This window comes from Mastomys coucha, unplaced genomic scaffold (assembly GCF_008632895.1).
Source record: "Mastomys coucha isolate ucsf_1 unplaced genomic scaffold, UCSF_Mcou_1 pScaffold15, whole genome shotgun sequence".
NCBI lineage: Eukaryota > Metazoa > Chordata > Mammalia > Rodentia > Muridae > Mastomys > Mastomys coucha.
The window spans coordinates 28744949-28768715 of record NW_022196897.1 but is presented as its reverse complement, the minus strand read 5'-3'; the positions used below and the strand labels follow the sequence as shown (position 1 = coordinate 28768715).

At 35.1% G+C, this 23767-nt stretch overlaps 1 protein-coding gene and 1 pseudogene across 7 annotated transcripts in view; one reads left to right on the top strand and one right to left on the bottom strand.

The window, feature by feature from the left end:
- LOC116090126 overlaps positions 1-23767 on the bottom strand; it is a 1191078-nt pseudogene that overhangs the window by 100540 nt on the left and 1066771 nt on the right.
- Lrp1b (LDL receptor related protein 1B) overlaps positions 1-23767 on the top strand; it is a 1939581-nt gene that overhangs the window by 1421736 nt on the left and 494078 nt on the right. For all 7 annotated transcript variants that reach the window (XM_031370139.1, XM_031370141.1, XM_031370138.1 and 4 more), the window contains 2 exons: positions 17541-17675; positions 18235-18364. In XM_031370139.1, the coding sequence (XP_031225999.1) occupies positions 17541-17675; positions 18235-18364 (265 nt within the window). The remainder of the gene's footprint in view (positions 1-17540; positions 17676-18234; positions 18365-23767) is intronic.

Genomic DNA, 23767 nt, shown 5'->3' with positions numbered 1-23767 from the left:
CACCATTCCCAATTGCAAGCAGTATTGCAGAACAATAATAATACAATCTTCATATTATTAGTATATAAACATACAAGTTGATTAATGGAATTGAATTGTAGCCCAGAAATAAACCCATATACCAATGGACACTTGATTTTTGACAAAGAAGCCAAACTCATAAAATTGAAAAAATAAAAACATAAAAAGAAAGCATCTTTAACAATTTGGTTTTGGTCTTACTGGATGTCCACAAGAAGAAGAATGCAAGGAGATCCATAATTATCAATCTGCACAAGACTCAAGGTGAAGCAGATCAAAGACCTCAACATAAAACTGGATACACTACAGAAGAGAAAGTGGGAAATAGCCTTGGATGAATTGTTACAGAAGACAACTGTCCAAAAGAACACCAATGGCTCAGGCACTAAGGTAAACAATTAATAAGGTGACCTCATGAAACTGTAAATCTTCTATAAGGCCAAGGACACTTTCAGTAGAAGAAAATGACAGCCTACAAAATGAGAAGAGATCACCCACAAACCTAGATCTAACAGAGGACTAATATCCAAAATATATGAAGATCCAAAATATATAAAGTTAGACACCAACAAACCAAATAACCCAATTAAAAAATTTAGTACACATCTAAATAGCATTTTCAACAGAGGAATCTCTAATGGCCAAGAAATGCTTAAAGAAATGTTCAATGTCCTTAGTCATCAGGAAAATGTGAATAAAAATGACTCTGAGTTTCTACCTCATACTCATCAGAATGGCTATGGTCAAAACCTCAAGTGATAACACCTGCTGGTGAGGATGTGAGAATATGACCCTTTTAATGACAAAATGAGGGTATGCTTGATTCATTTATTCTTTGGAGTTTTCATTGTATATTGTTCAAACATTTACTGGCTTCTAATTAGTTAACTATAAAAAATTCATGGAGCATCACACCATACTAACATTGGAATGAGAAACAACAGCAGATTACTCTGAAAGGACATGATCTGTGTAGATGATAATTTTCAAGTTTGCTATCTTCCTGGGGATACACAAGATTCGTTCATCCTTTTTTTATATTTTCTATAATACACAGAATTGTCTATAACATCACTAATTTGCACTGCTTTACATATTTTTTATTTCCTTACTTATTCACTTTATATCCTGATCTTAGACTCTCTCTTCTGAGATTGGGGAGACCATTCTGGCTGTGTACCAACCTACCCTGCACATCAGGTCATTGCTGGACTAGGCATCTCTTCTCCCACTGAGGCCACACAACGCAGCCCAGCTTTAAATTTTTAACAAGAATATGGTCAACAATAAAGTAATTTTGTGATTAAAGTATAAGCACAATACATTTACATACTGTGATTTGATTAAAATGTGTTTATTATTGTGTTTATGCATGCGTGCCTGTGCCAAGATGTATATGAGGAGGTCAAAAGTCACCTTTGTGGAACTGTTCCTTTCTTCTACTTTTATTTGGGCCACTGGGATTGTAATTAGGTTGTTTGGCTTAAAAAGCAAGTACTTTGCCTACTGAACCATCTTTCTGGCCCCTCTACTGTGCTGAATGCTTATCTTGAATGTGGTTCAAAAACAGTAAAATCAAATTAGAAAATAATCATATTGGCCTGGTGCTGCTGCTCTAGCAGAACACTTGGCTAGCATGTGCCATGTCCTAGCTTTTATTTTCAGTTCCATAGAATAGAAAAGAAAAGAATTACAGTAAAGAATCCATGTGTATGTGTATCATACACTTAATGTTACGCTTATGTTTATTTTACTTTTATTATGACAGTTTCCCATGATGCAGTTGGGCTAAACTTGAATTTGTGATCCTTCTGTGTCAGTCTCCTGAATTTAACGCACCATGATCACATTATCAGCTTGTGTTTGTGTGTGCATATGTGTATCATTGGCCCATTAGCAGTATTAATAGAAATGTTTATATTTGTTTTGTTTTTAAATCTTCCTTTTGCAGTTCATGGTAGCCTTAAACTAATAATTCTCATGCCTTTGCCTCCTGAGGTCGAGGTTACAGATCTACACCAATAATTCTGGCTATTAAAAACTTTTACTTATTAAAAAGTTAAAGTGTTTTGCATGAATTTATCACATATTTTTGCAGCATATATATTTTCTGTAAGCATCATAATTCTTAACAGTATAACCTTTATTTTGTAAAGAATATGTAATCCCATTGGGTAAATAAACCAATGTTAACTTTTATTATGGAAAGTTATACATGATGATAACAATAGCTACTTGACTATGCTTAAAAATTAATTTTCCTTTAGTTACAAATTCCATTTTAGCAAAGAAATACCAAATCTATATCTTACATTTAAATTATAAAATAAATGTTTAGTTATTTTAGAATTTGGGACAATGTATATTCTGATTAGTTTTTATTTTATAAATTTGACACAATCAAAGCCTATCTGGTAAGACAGAACTTTAACTGACAAAATGACTCCATCAGAATGTAGTGTAAGACATCTGTGGGCCATTTTCTTGATTAATTATTTACACAGTTCACTGAGCATGTGCCACACATCACAGGTAGTCCTGGGTGATATAGGAAAACAAGCTGAGCAAACCACTAATTAGTGTTCCGCCATAGCCCTGCTTCAGTTCCTGACTCTAGGTTACTGCCTTGAGTTCCTGATTTACCTTCTGCGAATGCCATACTGTGATCAGGAAGCATAATACAAATAAACCCTTTCTAACACAATTTACTTTGGTACATAGTGTTTTATAAAAACCAAAGAACCCAGGACACTATGTTTTAATTTTATTTAACCACCCTGCTGTTTTATTTGTACTTTGTATCTTATATAGAATAGTTGTTGACACATTATTTTGTCTTGATGTGTGTATAAGTGTTTAAGTAAAGTGCATTTATTGGGTTGTCCAGAGGTGTCACAGCATGTGTGTGTGTATCAGAGGACAACTTTTGGAAGTCAGTTTTCTTCTTCCAATATATTGGTTCTAGAGATATAATTCAGTTCATCAGGCTTGATGGGTGACAAGTCCTTTATCCAATGAGCCATATAACAGGTCCTAAGTGCTTTTACCAAGACCAACTTATTTCATCCTCAATTTGTTCTTCCAAATTCATATATTCGGAGACACATAGAAACATTAAGTGACTCTACCTTGTTACATAAGGGAGTTGCTGATGTTTAACTTAAAATGCTAGAATTTTCTAATATTAATAGTTCAAAGACTGAATAGGTTATATTTATGAATATAAGTGTGTACTCATATGTTTTGTGAGTGTATCAGCGATCAATTTAAAATGCAATGAATATGAAATAGGGAAAGGAAGAGTAAATGGTAGGATTTAGAGGGAGAAAAGGGAAGAAGATAAAAGAAATAATTATAATGTCAAAGAATAAAAGAAATAGCTAAAAAATATGAATATAAATGTATCTTTATTCTAGATATAACTCTTGTCTCAATGGCTTACTGCTACTGAATAAGCCCACCTTTTCTAGTTTCTTCTCAACTCTGGCTAGCTGGTTCAATTCAGCTTTCTAGTTCAAAACTCTTCTCTAACCTGAGTGATTAAATCTAGCTTCTTTCAGCTTTCCAGAAAATGATCTATTTGATCTAATTGCCAAACTAACTCTGGCAATTTGTTCCAATCTTCTGGCTTCAGTTGCCTCTGTTAACCTTCACTGAACTGTGTGAACTCACACCACCAAACTCAAATCCAATGCACTGCACTCACTGAACTTTCAACAGACTGACTCAAGTCTACTGCACTGAATTCACCTGACTGAACAGAACTAACTAGCATCTGTTTCCCAACTCTGAACTGAAATATTACAAACATCAGTTATTGAACTCAACTGACTGAATGCCAGTTCCCCTGTGTCTTCTGGCACTGTGTTTAAACAGCCTCTTCTCCTGTGAGTTGGGCATATTCTATCTTTGATTCATTCTGTAAAATCTTTCTCTGATTCATTACTTTGTCTGCTCATCAATTAGAAGTCACATTCAGACATGTCTTTTTCCTTCTACAAACTAACTATATCTACACTATTTGATATTAAAAGTGTATACTAAGGACCTGTCTGTTTTCCACTCAGAGCAGTCATGTTGCTAGATTAAAATTCTTCTACATATGAAAACTCAATATAGTGCCTATTCTTTTGTACAATTTTGTTTCTGCCAGTAAGCCCCTTAATTAAATATTGTTTCCATTTAGAGCAATGATGCAAAACATTCAAACCTATTTGCTGAAAAAAAATCTCTGCTTTATTTTTGTAGTGCATGTGTTGCGGGCAATACTAAAAAAAGAACTGGCATGTTTGGCACTTGTGCCTCTGCCCCAGCAGCCTGGCTATAACATGCACTGGTGAGCAATGGCTGACCTGTTTTTATCTCATGGAGACTCAGATTCAGAACTCCACAATCTCTCCACCTAGCTCACTAGCTTCCCACTGGTGAGTTGTTACCACAACAACCCCACGCTTCAAAGCCCCCAAGATCTTCGTGGTGCACATTTGGCAAACCAACACTCTGCCACTGTGCCTTTCTCTCTTGAACCCAGAGGAGCCACTGCATGAAGGAAAATGCAATACAAATCAGAAACAATTGTAACTTGATCTCTGGGTGCAACAACTAAAACCTAATCTTGTAAGCCTTAATAAAACCTGATTCCTCCTGTGGGGAATCCTCCCAGATCCACCACAATACCTGGAAACTCTATCAGCTACATTTTACCCTCATGCTGTCACAGTCCCAAAAAGCTTAACTCCCTCCTGCTTCCTCTTTTCCTCCCTTCAACCTGGAAGTCCCTCTACTTGCCCAGTGAGCGACTCCTTTATTCATTAGGTGATTGGTTCACAAGAACAGCACCAGACCCATCCACAACAGTGCATTCAGAGATTACAGCGTCACAAAACATCCAAATGCTTAATGAACAAGATTTCTGCCATTTTCCTACAGAAAAATGGAAGGTCTCATTTTTGTAGAAATGAATTCCTAGGAATTTCGTAGAGTTATACCCTGTCTCAGTTTGACATCCTCCTGTTGAAAAGTTACACTGGGATACGCGAATAACATTGGTTTCATTTCTGATGTGAAAAAGAGGAGGGCAAGACAGAGGCCTGTGTTCGCATGAGCTCCCTAAAATTGACATCATATATGCAAAAACAGTAGAGCAATAGTGGGAACACAAATCAATGATGATTTCAGAGGAACAATTATTTCTTACCCCTGAGAGGAAGTGTTAAACCTTTTCTATTAAATACATTTAATATGAATTCCATAAAGAACACAGAAGCCAGGCAGGCTTATGTTTCCTATGTGGTAAAGTAATAATCTAGAAGAGAAGGGTCTACTGGAGCTTTTATTGCAGTGTATGCTAATGAGATGGAGATATCTAAAATCTTTGACATCTACAGACTTTATTTACTCACTGTGATGGAGTACTTAGTGATTTGTTGCTGTTAGATAATTGCCCATTAGCGTTTTTATTGATTTGCCTTTCTCTAGATGAAAGAAACAAATGGAATTTGTTAGCAGTTTATTATTGAATCCCTGTGAATAAGGAATATTAAGAACCCAGATCTTTATTAAACTGAGAAAGTGCTTAATGTGATGAGTTTTTAAGATATGAAGAAAGAAGTACAATTTCATTCATCCTGGAGCCCAGGCATTGTGTGTCTGGTGGCTGGTCTGTAGACACAAGTTGGGTGCAGCCATCATGTTGATTGTTAATCTCATTCTGAAGTCATTAAATTTAATACATCGTTTCTCAGTTACCTCTAGGTTTTAGTGAACTGTTCTATTTTAAAGCATTTGCTATTGAGTTTTCAAAATCAGCAAAAAGTAATTCACATCCTCTTTGCTTTGTGAAGTGGTTCTTTTTGCTTCGTAATTCTTACAGACTTGTAACTGTTCCAGATGTCTCACTGTATGCCATGACTAAGTGGCATGCCAGTGGCAGGTGAGGATGTGGAGAACAGTCAGCCTACAAAGCAGGAAGCTCAGTGTGGCTTGATCTGAAGAGGGGATCTTCTAGTCACAACTACCTAAAGAAATTTACCACAAAGGACACACCTTTTCTGTTTCTTTCATTATGAAATAATTTCTGAGTGGCAGTCATATTAGTTTTACTAATCTTTTCTTTTTATTGTACAAATTACCACCAAAACCAATAGATTTCACTTAATCTATATTTATTCATTCAAATAATAAGAAATTACTTACTCAAATTTTCAATTTGATTAAGAGCTTAATATTATAATTTAAAATATATTTATATATACAAAAATTTTAATAGTTTCTGAAATTTTCTTGCAATTTCTGACCATTTTCTCAAATATGTATTTACATAGCCTACTTTCTTATGTAAATCAGGCTCACTTGCCTGACAATGATCCTGCTTTCAGTGGGCTGAGCCCTCATCTATCAAATTACATCCAAGAAAATACACTATGGGTATAGAGTCTTAGTTAGGATCTCCATTGGTGTAAAGAGACACCATGACTAAGGCAACTCTTACAAATGGCAGCATTTAATGTGGGCTGGCATACAGGTGCAGAGGGTCAGTCCATAATCATTAGGTTGGGAACATGACAGCTTTCAAACAGGCAGGAGGAGCTGAGAGTTCTACATCTTGTTCCAAAGGCAAAAAGGAGAGTGGCTGCCACCTGACTAACAGGAGGGTCTCAAAGCCCAGTCTCACATTAACACAATTTGTCCAAGAAGGCCACATCTTCTGATAGTGTCACTCACTGAGCCAAGCATATTCAAATCACCACACACAGCCAAAGGCCAATCTAATATAGGCAATTCCTCAACTGAGATTCCTTCTTCTCAGGAGACACTTGGTTTTGGTAAATTGATAGCAGACACTAAAAACCACATTGTGTTCACATGTAATGCTTAAGTTGTGCAGGACTTTGGGATAAGTAATTTTAAATCTTAGCAGCATGGCTGTGTCTTTGCTATTAAACATTCCTGGCAATTCTAAGAACTTGTAAACTACACAAAAGATTAGGTACTGAAGTTGAGAGAAGATGCCTTTGATGGGAATTCATAAAGGAAGAGGAAACCATGGCGAGCAGAGGTAGAAAGAAGAGGGGGGAGCCAGAGATAGTATTTCACCTATGCCCTATAAGAGAGAACCATTGTGTTTTGTGGAGGGCATGACAGATTACCTCATAGAATAAAAATCCAGAGCCTAATTTTGAACTTTTATGTTTTAATAAATGTTTTTGTGTCAAACTTCCATGAATTCAACTTGAGTATTTCATGTTTGTCTGAATGATCCGGTGTGTTTTGGTTTGGTAGAAAAGTCCAAATAGATTAAAGTCAAGACTTTCAAGGTCAAATTGAGATTGAACAGAAATGAAACATTAAGCTGAGAATCATAATAATGGAAACATTTAGAAGTGGTATGAAAAAGTTTCTGATTATAAAACTATATAGAAAAGGTGATTTTGAAAGTATAGGAGATGGGAGCTTGTACTGGAAATAACTGTCATATCTGTCAATGTCATAAAATGAGAAGCAGACTGGAAACTCTTATCTTAGATAAGCCAGTAGAATTAATGAATTCCTGGGCTCTAAGGCAGGTTTCATAAATGTGGCAACAATTATACTTCTTGGCTTGTCTGTTAAGGTCACTGGTAATGAATGACAGGACAAATTATTGAAAATGTGCACATTTATGACTATAAAAGTGAAAAGGTATCTGGTACAAGGTCGTCTGAAGGTGTTAGGCAAACAATTAAAGCCTGAGTGAAAGTCAATAGCAGCTATATTTTTCTCATCTCAATAATCAAAATGTATACAACTGGTTCTGTGAAGATTGAGCTTCAGCCTCCTTGAGCTAATATTGTCTCCATTAGCAATGAATGCTGAAACATGTAACAAATGGTCAAAAACCTAACATTTCTAAAAAGGTTATAATAATTTTATTCATAAAAAATAAAGAGTATGTTATAGATAAAACATCTTATAGAAAACACACGAAATTTATCAACAAACTGAACATATTTATGCACAACTTGTCTCAAGTCTATATGGACTTTGAGGACTCACACCATTGCTTCATTGTAGAAACATTAGAAAGAGAAGAAACCCCAGATGGAAACAGATGAATTTAGTTTATGAACTCAGCTAAACAAAAGGATGGATTTTAGTGCTTATACATAGAGATGTCCTTAAATAAATCTTTTAACTTCATATCTACTTTAGGTTTCATAAGACAGAGTCTCATACTGCATGCTGAACTAGGCTAGTAGCCATCATATGTTTGGTCTCCATCATCTATGGTAGTAGTACAATGGGTGCATGTAGTCATGACCTGCTTTTTATGTGGGTATTGGGATCCATAGGCAAGACCAAATAAGAAAATGACTGAGTCACCTCTCTAGTTTATTTATGCCCATTCATTATAGTGAATTTTACCTAGGGAAATAAGTGAAAAAATAAGAGAGAAACCAATAAGGGACATCAAAATATCCTTATTTGTAGATGATACACTACATATAAAAGACTGTAAAGACATTGCCAGAAAAATAATAATTCTGAAAAACATTTTAAGCAACAAAACTAACATGTATGAATCAAAAGGTCTTTTCAATAATTATAATAAAAATATTAGGAAAAGAAATCAGAAAGTAAGCCATTTATACTTTCCTCAAAAAATACCCTGTAAAAGAACTAACCAAGAATTTAAAATTTTTAACAGTGATAATTTCTAAATAGTGAAGAAAGAAATTGAAGAAGACACAGCAAAATGGACCTATCACATACATGTTATACCCATGAGAAAATGTCCTTATGAAACACTATTGCCATGTAGATAATGCATACAATAAAAGTAGTTTAAAACTCTATTAAATCACTTACTTTGTTATATTCTTTGAAAAAATATCTGTGTTCTCACTACCCATGTCAATAAGTTTTCTACTATTCAATAGGTTGTCTCAAAAGAAAAACTGTTTTTCTCATGCACTAGGTATAGAATGCAAAAGAAAATACTTTGTAGACTATCTCAATTTACCTTGAGATATCCATATTGCTATTTATGTATGCTTTCATTCATTTTTACTTATGATATGCACATATTACCCCATCAAAATACTAGCAGATTATCAATTATGTCACTATTTAAAAATTAGTATGATTCATGCCTGAGACTATTCCTCCTTTCCTCCATTTCTATCTCCTGCCTGCTTTCTTTATAAAAATATTTTACATATATAAGACATTTTAAAAACTTCAAAAAGCTTATGACTTTGAATATTTGAACCATCAATCATCAGTTCCTCTGAACCTTATTGAAAAGAAGTAAATTCTGATCAATGAGGCCAAAGCTGAAACAATGAGCCTGGGTTTTATAATACAACATCTAAAGTCATTGTTAGATGAACGTATCTTAATTTTCCCACTTTTATAACAACAAACACTATTATCCCTGTGTGATAAAACTATTGAAACAGTTCTTAGAGACTTCATAATGTCTTAGACATTCAGTATCTTAACAGACACACATGGTTGAATCAGCCAGATATAAAAGCAGTGAAGTCAACAACTAGTCTAGTCTCTATGTTTTTAATTAGTTGTTTGAGATAGCACAATACATTAAATATTAGTGCCACTAACTTATAATGTCTACTTGTGTGAAGAAATCCTAATAAAATCAGGGGAAAAGCATGACTACCCACTCATCCCTTATCTATTCAATATAGTAATCGAAGTTCTAGGTAGACTAAAAAGAGGTCAAAGGTTGTACCAATTAGAAAGGAAGAAGTAAAGATTTCACTATTTGCAGATGATATGATAGTATACATGGGTGACTACAAAAATTCCAATAGAGAGCTCCTACGGCTGATAAAAACAACAACAACAACAAAAACAACAACAACAACAAAAACTTCAGCAAAGTGCTGAATATTAAATTAACTCAAATCAGTAACCTTCCTCTACTCAAAATATAAACAGGCTAAGAAAGTTATCAGGTAAATGACACCATTTATAATAGTCACAAATAATATAAAATATCTTGGTGTGACTCTAACCAAGCAAGTAAAAGATCTGTATGAAAAGAACTTAAAGTCTCTGAAAAAAATCAAAGAAGACCTCAGAAGATGGAAAGATTTCCCATTATCATGGATCTGCAGGGTTAACACAGTAAAAATGGGCATCTTACCAAAAGCAATCTACAGATTTAATGGAATACCCATCAAAATTCCAACTCAGAGATAGGAAGAGAAATTCTCAAAATCATCTGGAAAAACAGGATAAATCATCATAAAAAAACAAGATATCAAAAAACTATTCTCAAAAATAAGAGAACTTCTGGGGAAAATCGACATCCTTGAGCTCAGGCTGTACTACACAGCAATAGTGATAAAAAGCACATGGTATTGGTATAGAGACAAACAGGTATATTAATAGAATAGAACTGAAGACCAAGAAATAAACCCACACACGTATGGTCATTTGATCTTTGACAAAGAAGCCAAAACCACACAGTAGAAAACAGAAAGCATTCTAAACTAATGGCGCTGGTTCACCTGGCGGTCAACATATAGAAGAATGCAAATTAATCCATATTTTCTCCTTGTACAGAGATCAAGTCCAAGTGGATCAATGACCTCCACATAAAACCAGATATGCTGAATCTAATACAAAAGAAAGTAGGAAAGACTCTCAAACACATTGGTACAGGGGGAAATTTTCTGAACAAAGCACCAATGGCTCAGGCAATAACATCAATTGATAAATAGGACCTCATGAAAATGAAAAGCTTCTGTAAGGCAATGGACACTGTCAATAAGACAAAGTGGCAACCTATAGATTAGGAAAAGATCTTTACTAACCCTACATCCAAGAGGGCTAATATCTAAAATATATGATGAACTCAAGAAATTAGATCCCAGAGAATCAAATAACCCTAATAAGAAATGAGTTACAGAGCTAAAAAAAGATTTCTCAACTGAGAAATCTCAAATGCCTGAGAAACACTTTAACATCCTTAATCATCAGGGAAATGCAAATCAAAACCACCCTGAGGTTCTATCTTAAGCCAATCAGAATGGCTACAATTAAAAACTCAGGTGACAACAGATGCTGGAGAGGATGTGGAGAAAAAAGAACATTTTTCAAATCCTGGTGGGATAGCAAGCTGGTAAAACCATGTTGGAAAACAATCTTGTGCTTCCTGAGAAGATTGCAAATAGTTTTACCTGAAGTTTTTACCCAACTGTACCACTTCCAGGCCTATGCTCTAACATATAACAACATATACAAGATGCTCCACATATATAAGGACATATGCTCCACTCTATTTATAGCAGTTTTATTAATATTAGCCAGAATTTGAAAACAACCCAGATGTCCCCCAATGGAAGAATACAGATAGAAAATGTGGTACATTTACACAATGGAGCCTATTAAAGCTCAGTTATTGAGCCGGGCAGTGGTGGTACTCGCCTTTAATCTGAGCACTTGGGAGGCAGAGGCAGGTGGATTTCTGAGTTCAAGGCCAGCCTAGTCTACAGAGTGAGTTTCAGGACAGCCAGGGCCATAGAGAGAAGCCCTGTCTCAAAAAACCAAAAAAAGGAAAAAGAAAAAAGAAAAAAGCTCAGGTATTAAAAACAATGGCTTCTTGAATTTCATAGGCAAATGGATGTAACTAGAAAATATCCTGAGTGAGGTAACCCACACAGAAAGGAACACACATGGTATGTACTCACTGATAAGTGGATGTTAGCCCAAAAGTTCAGAATACCCATGATACAACTCACAGACAATATGACGCTCAATAAGAAGAAAGAAAAAAGTGTGGATGCTTTAATCCTGCTTAGAAGGGGGAACAAAATAATCATGAGAGGTAGAGGGAGAGATCTGAGAGGGAGAAAGGAGAGGAAGGGAAAAAAAGGAGGTCAGAATCAGGTATGAGAAGAGACAGGAAAAAAGTACAGAGGGTCAGAAAATTGAACAGAAATATGTAGCAGTAGGCGATGGGGAACTGAGGTTAGCCACCAGAAAGTCCCAGAGGCCAGGGAATTAGCTGATCCCAGGACCCAACAGGAATGGTATTAGCAGAAACCCAACAAAGGGGAGATACAACCTGTAGAGACCACTCCCTGTAGATAAATGTGGTCCCCAGTTGAGAGATGGGGCCAGCCCCCCATCTTAAAAAATTTAACCCAGAGTTGTTCCTATATAAAGGAAATGCAGGGACATAAAAACAGAACAGAGACTGAAGGAAAGACCATCCAGCGACTGCCCCACCAAGGGATCCATCCCATCTGCAAGTCTCAAACCCTGACACTATTGCTGATGCCAAGAAGCACTTGCTGACAGGAGCTTGGTATAGCTGTCCCCTGAGAGGCTCTGCCAGCACCTGACCAATACAGATACAGATTCTCAGAACCAATTGTCAGACTGAGCCCGAGGACCCCAATGGAAGAGTTAAGAGGAGGAATAAAGGAGCTAAAGGAGATTGCAACCCCATAGGAAGAACAAACAAAACCAACCAACCAGACCCCCAAAGTTTCGAGGGTCTAAACCACCAACCAAAGAGTACATACGGAGAGATCCAAGGCTCTAGCTACATTTGTAGCAGAGGATTGCCTTATCTGGCATCAGTGGGAAAGGAGGTCCTTGGTCCTGTGTTGGCTTGATACCCCAGCATAAGAGAATGCTTGAGCAGGGAGGTGGTAGTGCGTGGGTGTTGGGGGGGAGCACCCTCAGAGAGGCAAAGAGGAAGCAAATGGGATGGGAAATTCATGGAGGGAAACTGGGAAAGGGACAACGTTTGAAATGTAAATAAATAAAATTACCAATTAAAAAAAAAGAAAGACCTATATAACAGCTAAACTCAGGCTTTATAAATTCAAGATTCTACATTCCACTTATATACAATTGAAAAGGGGCTTGATATTAGAAGATGGTTCTTTTGTTCTTAGTGATATAAATAAAATATCATACTTATATAAGAAGGGAAAGAGGCCTGAAGAGATGAAGTCCTTCAAAAATTCTCCATACTACTGACATAGAAATGGTCAGAACAAGGTGTTGGTTTCTTTTGTACTTTTTACTATCCAAGAAGTAATTGATGATATTTCATTAAAGGGGAAAAAAAAAAACAAAGTAATTTGCCAGGGAACTGTACCTTGTGTATTTCCACACAAATTTCCTTTATAGCAAAATATATAAATTTATGCTGGAAAATTTGATATTGAAGCAGAGAAAGCAGGGTATTTACACGAGTTAGTAAGTAAATATATGTTAATGTGTCATAAGAAAATAAACATGCAAGGTTTAAAAGACTTTAAAAGACTTACATTTATTTGTTAGTCCTTACGTTCTGATATATCCAAAATTTTATCCCGAATTAAAAAAAACTTCAATTTTTTTCATTTTCAATATTTGCTATGACAAAGTAAATTTTAATCTTGGCTTAATTACAATGTACTATAGCTGTCTGCCAATCTCTCTACTTACATTCCATGAGAAATCTTGTAAAATTGTACAATTTTCAGGAATATTCTATAAAATTGTGCTAGTGATAATATCATTGTATTAATATCTTCAGTTATACATTTCCTTTCCTATTAGTTGTGTCATATTATTAACCAATCACACTCCTTCAAGAAAATTCATTTATTTATTTGCTTGTTTATTTATTTATTTATTTTTTTTTTTTAAAGACAGTGTAGTCCTGACTGACCTAGAACTCTCTCTCTCTATAAAACAAACTGACCTCAAACTCAGAAATATGCCTGGAGGCTGACAAACAAAAGTATAATCAAATATATTTTTAAAAATTTTCCACCACACAAATTGCATAATTCTAGAGAAAGTATCTGTTTTATTCATGACCATATACTTATATCTATAATAAATCTTAACTTTTTCAGCATCTAATGAGATGATTATATGGTCTTTTTCTTTGAGTTTGTTTATATAGTGGGTTATGTTGATGATTTTTTTGTATATTTAACCATCCCTGCATCCCTTAGATGAAGCCTACTTGATCATGGTGAATGATTGTTTGAAACAATTTTATTGAGTATTTTTGCATCAAATTCATGAGGGAAATTAGTATGAAGTTCTCTTTTTTCTTGGGTCTTTGTGTGGCTTGGGTATTAATGTAACTGTGGCTTTATATTAAGTAGTGTTTCTTCAGTCTCTATTTTATGAAGCACTTTGAAAATACTGGTATTAGGTCTTCTTTGAAGGTCTGATAGAATTTTGCACTAAAACTATGTAGTCTTGGGGATTTTTTGGTTGGAAGACTTTTAAGAACTGCTTCTATTTCCTCAGTGGTTATGAGACTCTTTAGATGGTTTATCTGATCCTGATGTAACTTGGTACTTGGTATCTGTCTAGAAAACAATCCATTTGTTCTAGATTTTTCAGTTTTAGCACTGCCTATTAGTGAGCATCTGTTGAATGAAGGTGAAATGATGATTAAGAACTATATAACTTGAGATAAATTTCAGCACAAGTTAATGGCAATATCTTCTTGATTTTCTGCCTTCCCTTTTATATATATACTTACTATCTTTAGAGTTTATAACATTTATCATGACTGAAGTTAATTCCTATATTATTAAAACAGTTTATATAATAAATATTTTGCAGGTATTCCCAGATACTAGCAAAATTTCAATTATGAATATGTTTGTGCACACATACAATAAACATATAAGAAATTAAGGAAATGGATTTAGATATAAATAAGTGTTGTGTTGCTGCCCTCCTATTTAACCTTCTAAGATACCATCAGGTAGCTGATCTGTTCAACATTGAACAAACCCAAGACTCAAGACTCTTCTAATTACACAGTGCTAGCTTTTTCAAAATTGACTGTGGATCCTCATATTTACAATATTGTTGTGCAATATGATTTTTTAGGCAAAACTTGGTGAATATAGTATCTACTGTAAAATATCATAGTCTATTTTAATAAGTAATACAAATACAATTTTCAAGTCAATGCCATAATAGGTACATATGTATGATGGTACACATAGTTTCTGGTTATGCAGGATGGACCTCTTTATAAATTGAAAATCACGAGAAGAGTAATAAAGTGAGAATATTTTTGTGATTTCTTTCTTTAGTTTCCTACTTAATGGATGACTTTGCAAATTACAACTATTCATCTTAGATTCCTGTGTTTTCCCAGTCATTTCTCCTGTGTTTCCTAGCACATTTATAAACTCCCTCATGTCAGTAATATATTCTCCATTTGCTACATCCTTACCAGTTTTTATACAGTGTGTTTTATTCACTTTTGAATTTACCAAGTATTTACTATAAGGTTGATAAATACGGGGCTGTCCTACCTCCTAGGAACAAAGCTTTAAAGAAATATATCACTATAAGACAGGATAGACATAAACAAATCAATAAATGTGTTTTTATGTTCAGAACTTATAGCAAGTTTTATGGAAGGTACATGTCATGAAATGACATGAATACCTACTTATCAACAATTATGGATTAGAAAAGGACCAATAAATGTCTTTTATATTAATAGGTACTATGGAGAAGAACAAAATCAGTGAAGGAGAAAAAATAGGACAAAAATATTTTTATAGCACAGTCAGAAAAGTTTTATTAAGAAAGGGATATTTGAGTTTGCAACAGATCTATGAAAAGAACATTCTAAAAGAAGAACATTCCAGACTAAAAGTAAAAGTAATATTAACAACCCTAAAACTGAAGGGAGTTTGCCTCCAAAGTAGAAATGTCAGTGTTATTAGAGATGGTTGAGAGGGTGATAGATTAGAACAATATGAGGGTAGAGAGATCCAGAGATCTTGGATCATGAAGATCATGACAAGAAACCCTATTTTCATCACGCATAGATGTAGTTGCAGGTGTTGTGAAGGAAAGAAGTCAAGTGAAGTCTTAGTTGCCTTTTATATGTGTGTTCCTAAATTGAAAAAAAGGCTCCTCTGAGGGAAAGTAGAAACCAGAAGAAGTTGCAGAATACTCTAGGTAAAAGTTAGGAGCTTTAGATTTAGTGTAGAAAAGGATGAGATGTTAATGAATGAGACTTATGTTTCAAAAGAAAAACAAAAAGAAAATGGCTTATTGGCAATGAATTTAATATGAGCGTATTTGTCAAGTAACTGGATATAGAACGTAAGAAAAAGCGAGTAAAGACAACCCTAAGGCTTGAGGATGATGCTCATCATTATTATGGAAGGTGCTTTCAGGAAGACTTTAGGACTGACTTCTGTCTATCCATTGTCTTAGATCAATACAAGGGAGAAACAAAGTAGACAGTCTGGCAATGTCTACTTGATCTTTCACAGAGCTCAATATTTGAGAGAAAACATCGAACTCAGTATACATTAATTACTATTTATACAAAAGAAAATCATTTTGGCCAATTCTTCTTGCCAAGTCCCTATTTCAGTGATGAAACTATAAACTCTCAGATAGATTGAGGAAATGCTTGCTTCTCTAATAGCTATGTGTATATACTATGTTTGGCTTGGCTTCAAAGCATTGTATCTATGACACAACTGTTTTGAGAGCAATGTTGTTTGATGTCATCTCCCATTCTGGTGTAAGAACTGAGACTATGCTTCATTTGACATGGAATCCTAAGACTTACTAACAAATGGCTTCATTATATTAATTGTATTGTCTTTATTACTACAGACTGTCAGTGTGCTAGAAGTAAATTGTATTGTTCTAAAAGGATATGTTCTTCAAAGTCCACTTTGGCCACAGCATAAAACTTAGCTGGTGAAAAATTTATTATTTAATTATTTGTCCCCATGTCTTTCTAGAAGCTATATAGAAAATCATTGGCATATAATTGATATCTTTCATGCATATTCATATGTTTGCAATATATTTTACTTGTAGTCTTGAAGCATATTTTTCATGAAAATATTTAAAAAGCACAATTATTTAGAAACTTGATGATAGCATGGCACAATTCTTCAAGTATTCTGAGATCTATTTTTATAAAATGATTCTGAGAAATAACACAAGGAAGTTGTTTTTATTTGACATGCTATTATGTACTCAAAAGGAATAATTGGTGATGATGTGATTTCAACCTTTACAGACATCGAATGACCTTATGCTTAAAATATCCTTTACCCATTGAAAGGACTTCACATGACTTTCTCTTGTCTCTGTACTTTGAAGCTTCTTGAGTAAATTATCCTCCATAGTATTCATTGTATTGTCAGATGACTCAGAACTAAGTTTTTAGAAAGGAACAAAAACTAGAAGAAAATATATTTTCTTTTCATGGGAATAAAAACTTATGGATCTAAAATCAATAGAACAATATCAAAAATGTAATAAAGAATTTCCATAAATGTATCTTTAAAATTTAAATACTGAAACTAATTTTATTCTTTTTATAGTTCCATTACTACTATTTATATTAGTAAATTATAGCAAAGAATGCTTAGAATCTACTGTATTCTGTTCAGGATAATCCCTTAATAATGATTCTGTCATGATCCTACTATGTAAACCTATGCATTTAATAATACGTGTTTGTGGATTTTTGTGCTTACCAATAGAAAATGACACCATCTACTGGACAGACATGGGCCTTAATAAAATCAGCAGAGCTAAAAGAGACCAGACTTGGAAAGAAGACATTGTTACGAATGGCTTGGGGAGAGTGGAAGGAATAGCTGTTGACTGGATTGCTGGTAAAATCTATGGCACCTTTTTCTATTTATTCAACAGTTATATTTTTTCTTGGGTCTTCAGTGTTCTTTTAAAAATTTCTGGTTCTTATTTCAACATTTAAAAAATTTTTTTCTTGCCAAAGGGATAAATAATCTCCTTTCATTTGGTTCATCTCTTTCTATTGCCTTTGGATAAGTGTTTCTATGTAGATGTACAGTTGGTATTGTTAACTCTGCTCAATTCTCCTGAGAATTACACAAGGGAAAAACAAAGTATAAGAAGTTTCCTTTTGCTTAGAGCCAGTATGAAGTTAAAACAAATACTTTAAACAATTGGGAGAAGTTTCAACTCATTTTAACTATGTCAATGTATAACTGCATAATTTAAACCAGCAAAATGTGAGATTGCCATTGGAAGTCTCTATGAACTAGTTTATTACAAATAGTTTATCAAATGCATTATAAAAGAAAGTAAACAAGCTCATAGCTATGTGAAGACTCTGACATTATTTTCAAGCATAATTGATAAGCAATTCTATTTTTTCTACATTGATTGTGGGCATTTCTGTATTTCTCCTAGGCAACATATATTGGACAGATCATGGTTTCAATTTAATTGAAGTTGCAAGACTCAATGGCTCTTTCCGTTATGTAATTATTTCCCAAGGCCTGGATCAACCAAGATCTATAGCTGTGCACCCAGAAAAAGGGTAATTTTAAGGTTTACATGTATTTCATTAAGTTATATTATGAAAATTTAGGCAATATAAGATTTTAACTATAATATCTACAACATAACAATTTTAGCAAAAAAGTATATTCAAATTTTTCAAAGACCTGTTGGATGAAGTCATATTTACCATAATATAATGTATTTAAGTCATACCCATATCCTATTATCTCTCTTATCCCACACCAATTTCCATGAAACCCTTCTTCACAGCTGGACTTGCTCCTACTTTCTAAATTTTTACTTATTAGTATTTGTTACCCAATGAGTTGAAATAGATTAACTGAATGTACATGATAGAGGATCATTTATCAGATCACAGGCAGCTTACCAGTGACTATGCAGCTGTAAATAAAATGATTAACCTTCCCTCAACAACCATTAACTGCCAAGAGGGAATCAGAGTAGATGGTGCCCAAAGATCACACTCCTTATCCACGATCAGAGGCTAATGGGTACATCTCATGTGCAGATAAACACTTCTGTTAATGACATGTAGACTCAGTGGTCTACATTTCTACCTTAGATAAGTCAAATGGGCAAGCAAATTTTTAAATATTGATGCATTAAATATTACAATATTTAGTCAATCATTTCTGGCTTGGACAATGTCCTAGTCAAATAAATTGGCACCAAATATGAGAATGAGCTTAGTTCCTACAGGCAAAGTCGCTTCTGACTTGTCAGCATACAAAGAGACATGTTTGGGGGAACAGAAAACTATTTCCCGTGTGTATTCTATGTTACAAGGCCTTCTAACCATTCTCCTTTATGAATTGTTTGTTTCTTAATTGGCCTATCTTTCTTTTTGTTATAATATATTAATTATACATATTAGTGTGCCATAGTGACATTTCATGCACATGCACAAGGCATTATGATAATCTTTCCCTCCTATTATTCACTTTAACCTCTTCTTATACTTAGTGATTCCCTTCTCCCATCCACTTAGTACCTACTCTTCTATGATATCTTGTGGGAGTGGGCTTATCCAGTGAGTTTTAATAGGAATACTTACAGGAATCAGAGTTAAGTTTTATGTGCTAGCACAGTGACATCTTATCAGAAGCTATATTACTAGAGAAACTAATTCTCTCTGTCTCTGTCTGTGTCTCTGTGTCTGTCTCTCTGTCTCTTTCCCTCTCCCTCTCCTTCTCTCCCCTCTCACTCTCTTTTTTCTCTCTCCAAGCTGTAGCTTTCTATACATCAGGGAGTGGTGGCATCTTTTGAGCCCCAGCCCCCTTACCAAGCATAAACTACTTGTAAATCCTCTGGGGATGTGATATGTGGAGCCTTCTGAGTCCCTTTCCATCTCTGTGTGAGAAAGCTGATTGCTCCAATGTAGATAGAGTAGGTCTTGAGTAGGTAACCAGTGCAGCTGAGAGTTCAAGTGTGTGCTAGCTATGACATTCCAAAGACAGCAAACCAAATGCTCCACCTTTTATCTGGCTCTTAACATTCTTTTGGCCTCATCTTTCAAAATATTCTAGGAACCTTGAGTAGTGCTATAGTTGTTCCACTTCAGGCCTGATGTTATATTGTTTTTTTTTCTCAGTACTCTCTTGATTTATGTGTTTCTGTAATAACATGTTAACTACCACTCACTGAAAAACAAAAACAAAGAACGTTTTATGACCAAAGTTGACAGCATTACTAATCTATGGCCATAATCATAAATATTTAGAAAACAATTTGAAAGGCACATCATAGTCATTTACCAAAACAAAGGCAGGAGCTTTCCCACTATAGGCTATATCCTCTCCAGCCATGTTTTGTCCAGACTTATACTACCAGCAATAAATTCCCATCTCTAAGTGGGTGTCAAATACAATCAGAAAGTGGTTGTTTATCCTCCAGAGTCAAATTACTAATGCACCAATGGGCACATCTTGCCAGGCAGATCATTTTTGTAGCATAAATAATTCACAGTTGAATATAATTATGGATAACAATTTCCTCCAACAAGCTGAACAACATGTTTTAAAATCTGGAAAGCTGGCTTTTAGGGAGGAAGCTTTCAGCTCAGTTCCAGCTTGGTTTCTCTGTGTCAAGTAACCAACACTTATCTTATGTTCAGTAAGAAAGTCTTATGTAACATCACCTTCTGGTGTGAAACCAAGAGCAGTAACATTAACCTGTGCTATTTTGTGGACATCAGAATCTTCCTGGCTGGCACTTTCATTTAATAATGTTATGGTTTGGGGCAGAATCTGTCAACTCAAGATAACTCCATCCAACCTCTTTTTTTTCTTAATTTTAATAAATTTACAGAGTAATTGTTTCCCATATGGTTTTAGCACTCACAGACTTGGTTATGTTGACCCTCCCTTCTCCTTTTATTCTTAGTTCCCTCACTTTGTATCTGTATTAAAACTTTTCTAAAACCTAACATTTCCATTTGTTTTTTAAATTCCTCTCATGGGAATCTCTGTAATATTCTTGCCTCTATACAAACTCCCACAGAGTTAAATACACATATAAAAATTAGGAACTAGGATCCACCTATGAGAGAAAACATGAGGCATTTAGATTTCTGAACTTGTGTTATATCTCTTACAATGTTTTTCAGTTCTGCAATTTTTGTAATTTCATTTTACTTTACAGATGAGGAAAAGTCAATTGTGTACATAAAACACAATTTCATTCTCTGTTGATTGGCATCTGGGCTGATTTGTTTGCTTCTAGGAAACATGGGTATATAAGTTTCTCTGTTGTAGGATTTGGAGTTTGGGTTTATGCCCAAGGATAGCATAGTAGAGTTCTTTAGTGGATCCATTTTTAATGTGTTGAGAAGCATCCACAATGGTTTCTATAGTGGCTGCACCTCTTTTAATTCTCACTCACAGTGACTAAGCATCCCCCACTTTTCCACATCCTCACCAGTATTTGGTGTCATTTGCTTTCCTAATAACGACCACTATGATTGAGATGAACTTTACTTAAATGATTTTAATTCTCATTTTCTTAATGAGCAATTGTGTTGAAAAACTTTTTAAAATATTATTTGCCATTTTTAATTCTTCTTTTAAATACTAAGTTTCTTAACATGCTTTATAGAGTTATTTGCATTTTATTTAGGTTTTTGTAATATTTATATACATATATATTAGTACTCTATCGGATATGCATCTGTAAATTATGTTCTCATCTTTAACTTCTTAATGTTTATGATCTCTGCTGCTTCTCTGTTTTAAGGGTAAAAGTTTACTCCTGAATTCACTTTTTTTATATTTGACTATGCCTTCAACATTCTCATTTGGAAAACTTGCAGGATATACCGTCCAAAATTATTACAGCAACATCCATCACTCCATATATAAACCAAGGATTTGGTTTATAGAATTTAATCAATGTGTTGATCTGACCGTTAGTGGTAATACATGATGAGTTAGAGGTCAAAAAACAAAAGGAAAAACTCTCTCTCTCTCTCTCTGTGTGTGTGTGTGTGTGTGTGTGTGTGTGTGTGTGTGTGCACGTGTGTATTTGAGAGAGAAAGAGAGAATTTAAAGAAGCAGGAAGTGAGGGATTCCAAGCTGACAGCTCTAATGGATTACCCTCTATTAAAAGAGGGTAGAGCTGAAAGGTAGTCAAAGCAGAGACATCAGGAGTTAGAGAACACAGCTCCAGCAGAAGGCTGGGTGTCAAAACAGCTTTCTACATCCAAAGGGGAGCATTTCTGAGTGAGTCAAATAAAAACTAGATGCTTTCACATGACACCTAATAAGTTGGTTGCCCTGCTCGTTCAAAGCAGTGACAAAGTGAAGGATAGACCAAGGTTAGTTGGGTCATAGAATCTTCAGCATGAACCATAAATTCTGGAAATGTCAGCTATAGGAAGCTAAAATGAGAGTGTTGTCATCCAGTGGGAACCAATGTGACCCCAGAAGTTTTCTTCCCATACAACGGAGCTTCTCCACTTTGCTCAGATGACACTCCACTGTTCTATACTCTTCTACTTAATTACCTCAAACTTCTTCTCAATGAAATACCTTCCTTTTCCTTTCAAATAACAACTATGTTACTTACTTTTGGACAAAACCAGAAATGTTTTATTTATTTTTCAACATTTATTTCTCAGTTTCTTAGTATTGTGGGTTGTGTTTATTGTCTCACTCCTGAGTTTTCACAGACTCATGACAAAAATGTTTCTAAGGTTTACCTTCTTTGTTTTCTCTTGGTCCCTTGCCTCCTTTGACTATCTGCCCAACAATTCAGTTTTCTATTCCTGCCTTCAGGAGCAATGATGTTTCTGGTTTTCTCTGAGGATTCCTACATCTGCACTGCTTCTCTTTATTTCCTGCATTATAGCCTTTTCACTCTCTCAGTTTATTATTTGAACAGATCTCAATTTAGGTCTTTCATTAAAGTATCTGACATACAGATAAATCTAAAAAATAAACATAAATATTTTGAAATACTAAAAATCAATTTAATCTCTTTATTTCTAACTCTTTTTATATTTATTTGTCTTGCAGTGGTGAGTATGTGCTATAACACTTTGGATCCTGACAGATCACATGCATAAGAACTATCTTTCGACCAACAAATGAAAGACACACACACACACACACACACACACACACACACACACATTAGCTTATTTTGAACTAATAACCTTAGTTATTAAAGGCTACCTCAAAGACTGGGTATTCCTAAACCTTTGCCTGCTACCCCAGGCCCAATCTGGGAAGTAGTCAGTGGCCACATACCTAAACTCTCACATGGCTCATTAGCTTTCTCTCCTTCATCTCTCTCCTTCTGTCTCCCACTGCATCCTGGCAATCCTCCACCTCCTTCCTCCTGAGTCCTCTGTGGGTCTCCCCTCATCTCCCTTTGCTCAGACATGGGCCACTGGCATCTTTTTGTGTTATTTATTTATTACTTACACTCCAGATTTTATTCCCTCCACCCACTGGTCCACTCTTTGACTGTTCCACATCCCATACCTCCTCCCCACACCCCTGTCTCCACAAAAATGTCTCTACCACCACCCACTCAAACAACCAGACCTCTAAACTCCCTGGGGCCTCCAGTCTCTTGAGTCTCTGACTGAACCCAGACCTGCAGTTCTCTGCTGTAATTGTGGTGGGGGCCTCATATCAGCTGGTGTATGCTGCCCGGTTGGTAGTCCAATGTTTGAGAGATCTCTGGGGTCCAGGTAAATTGAGACTGTTGGTTCTCCTACATGGTGGCCTGCCTCCTCAGCTTCTTCTAGCCTTTTCCTAATTCAACCACAGGGGTCAGCAGCTTCTGTCCATTGATTGGGTTCAAATATCTGCATCTGACTCTAGCTGCTTGTTGGGTCTTCTAGAGTGCATTCATGCTAGGTCCCCCCCCTTTTTTTGTAACCACTCTATAGCTTTAGTAATAGTGTCAGGCTTTG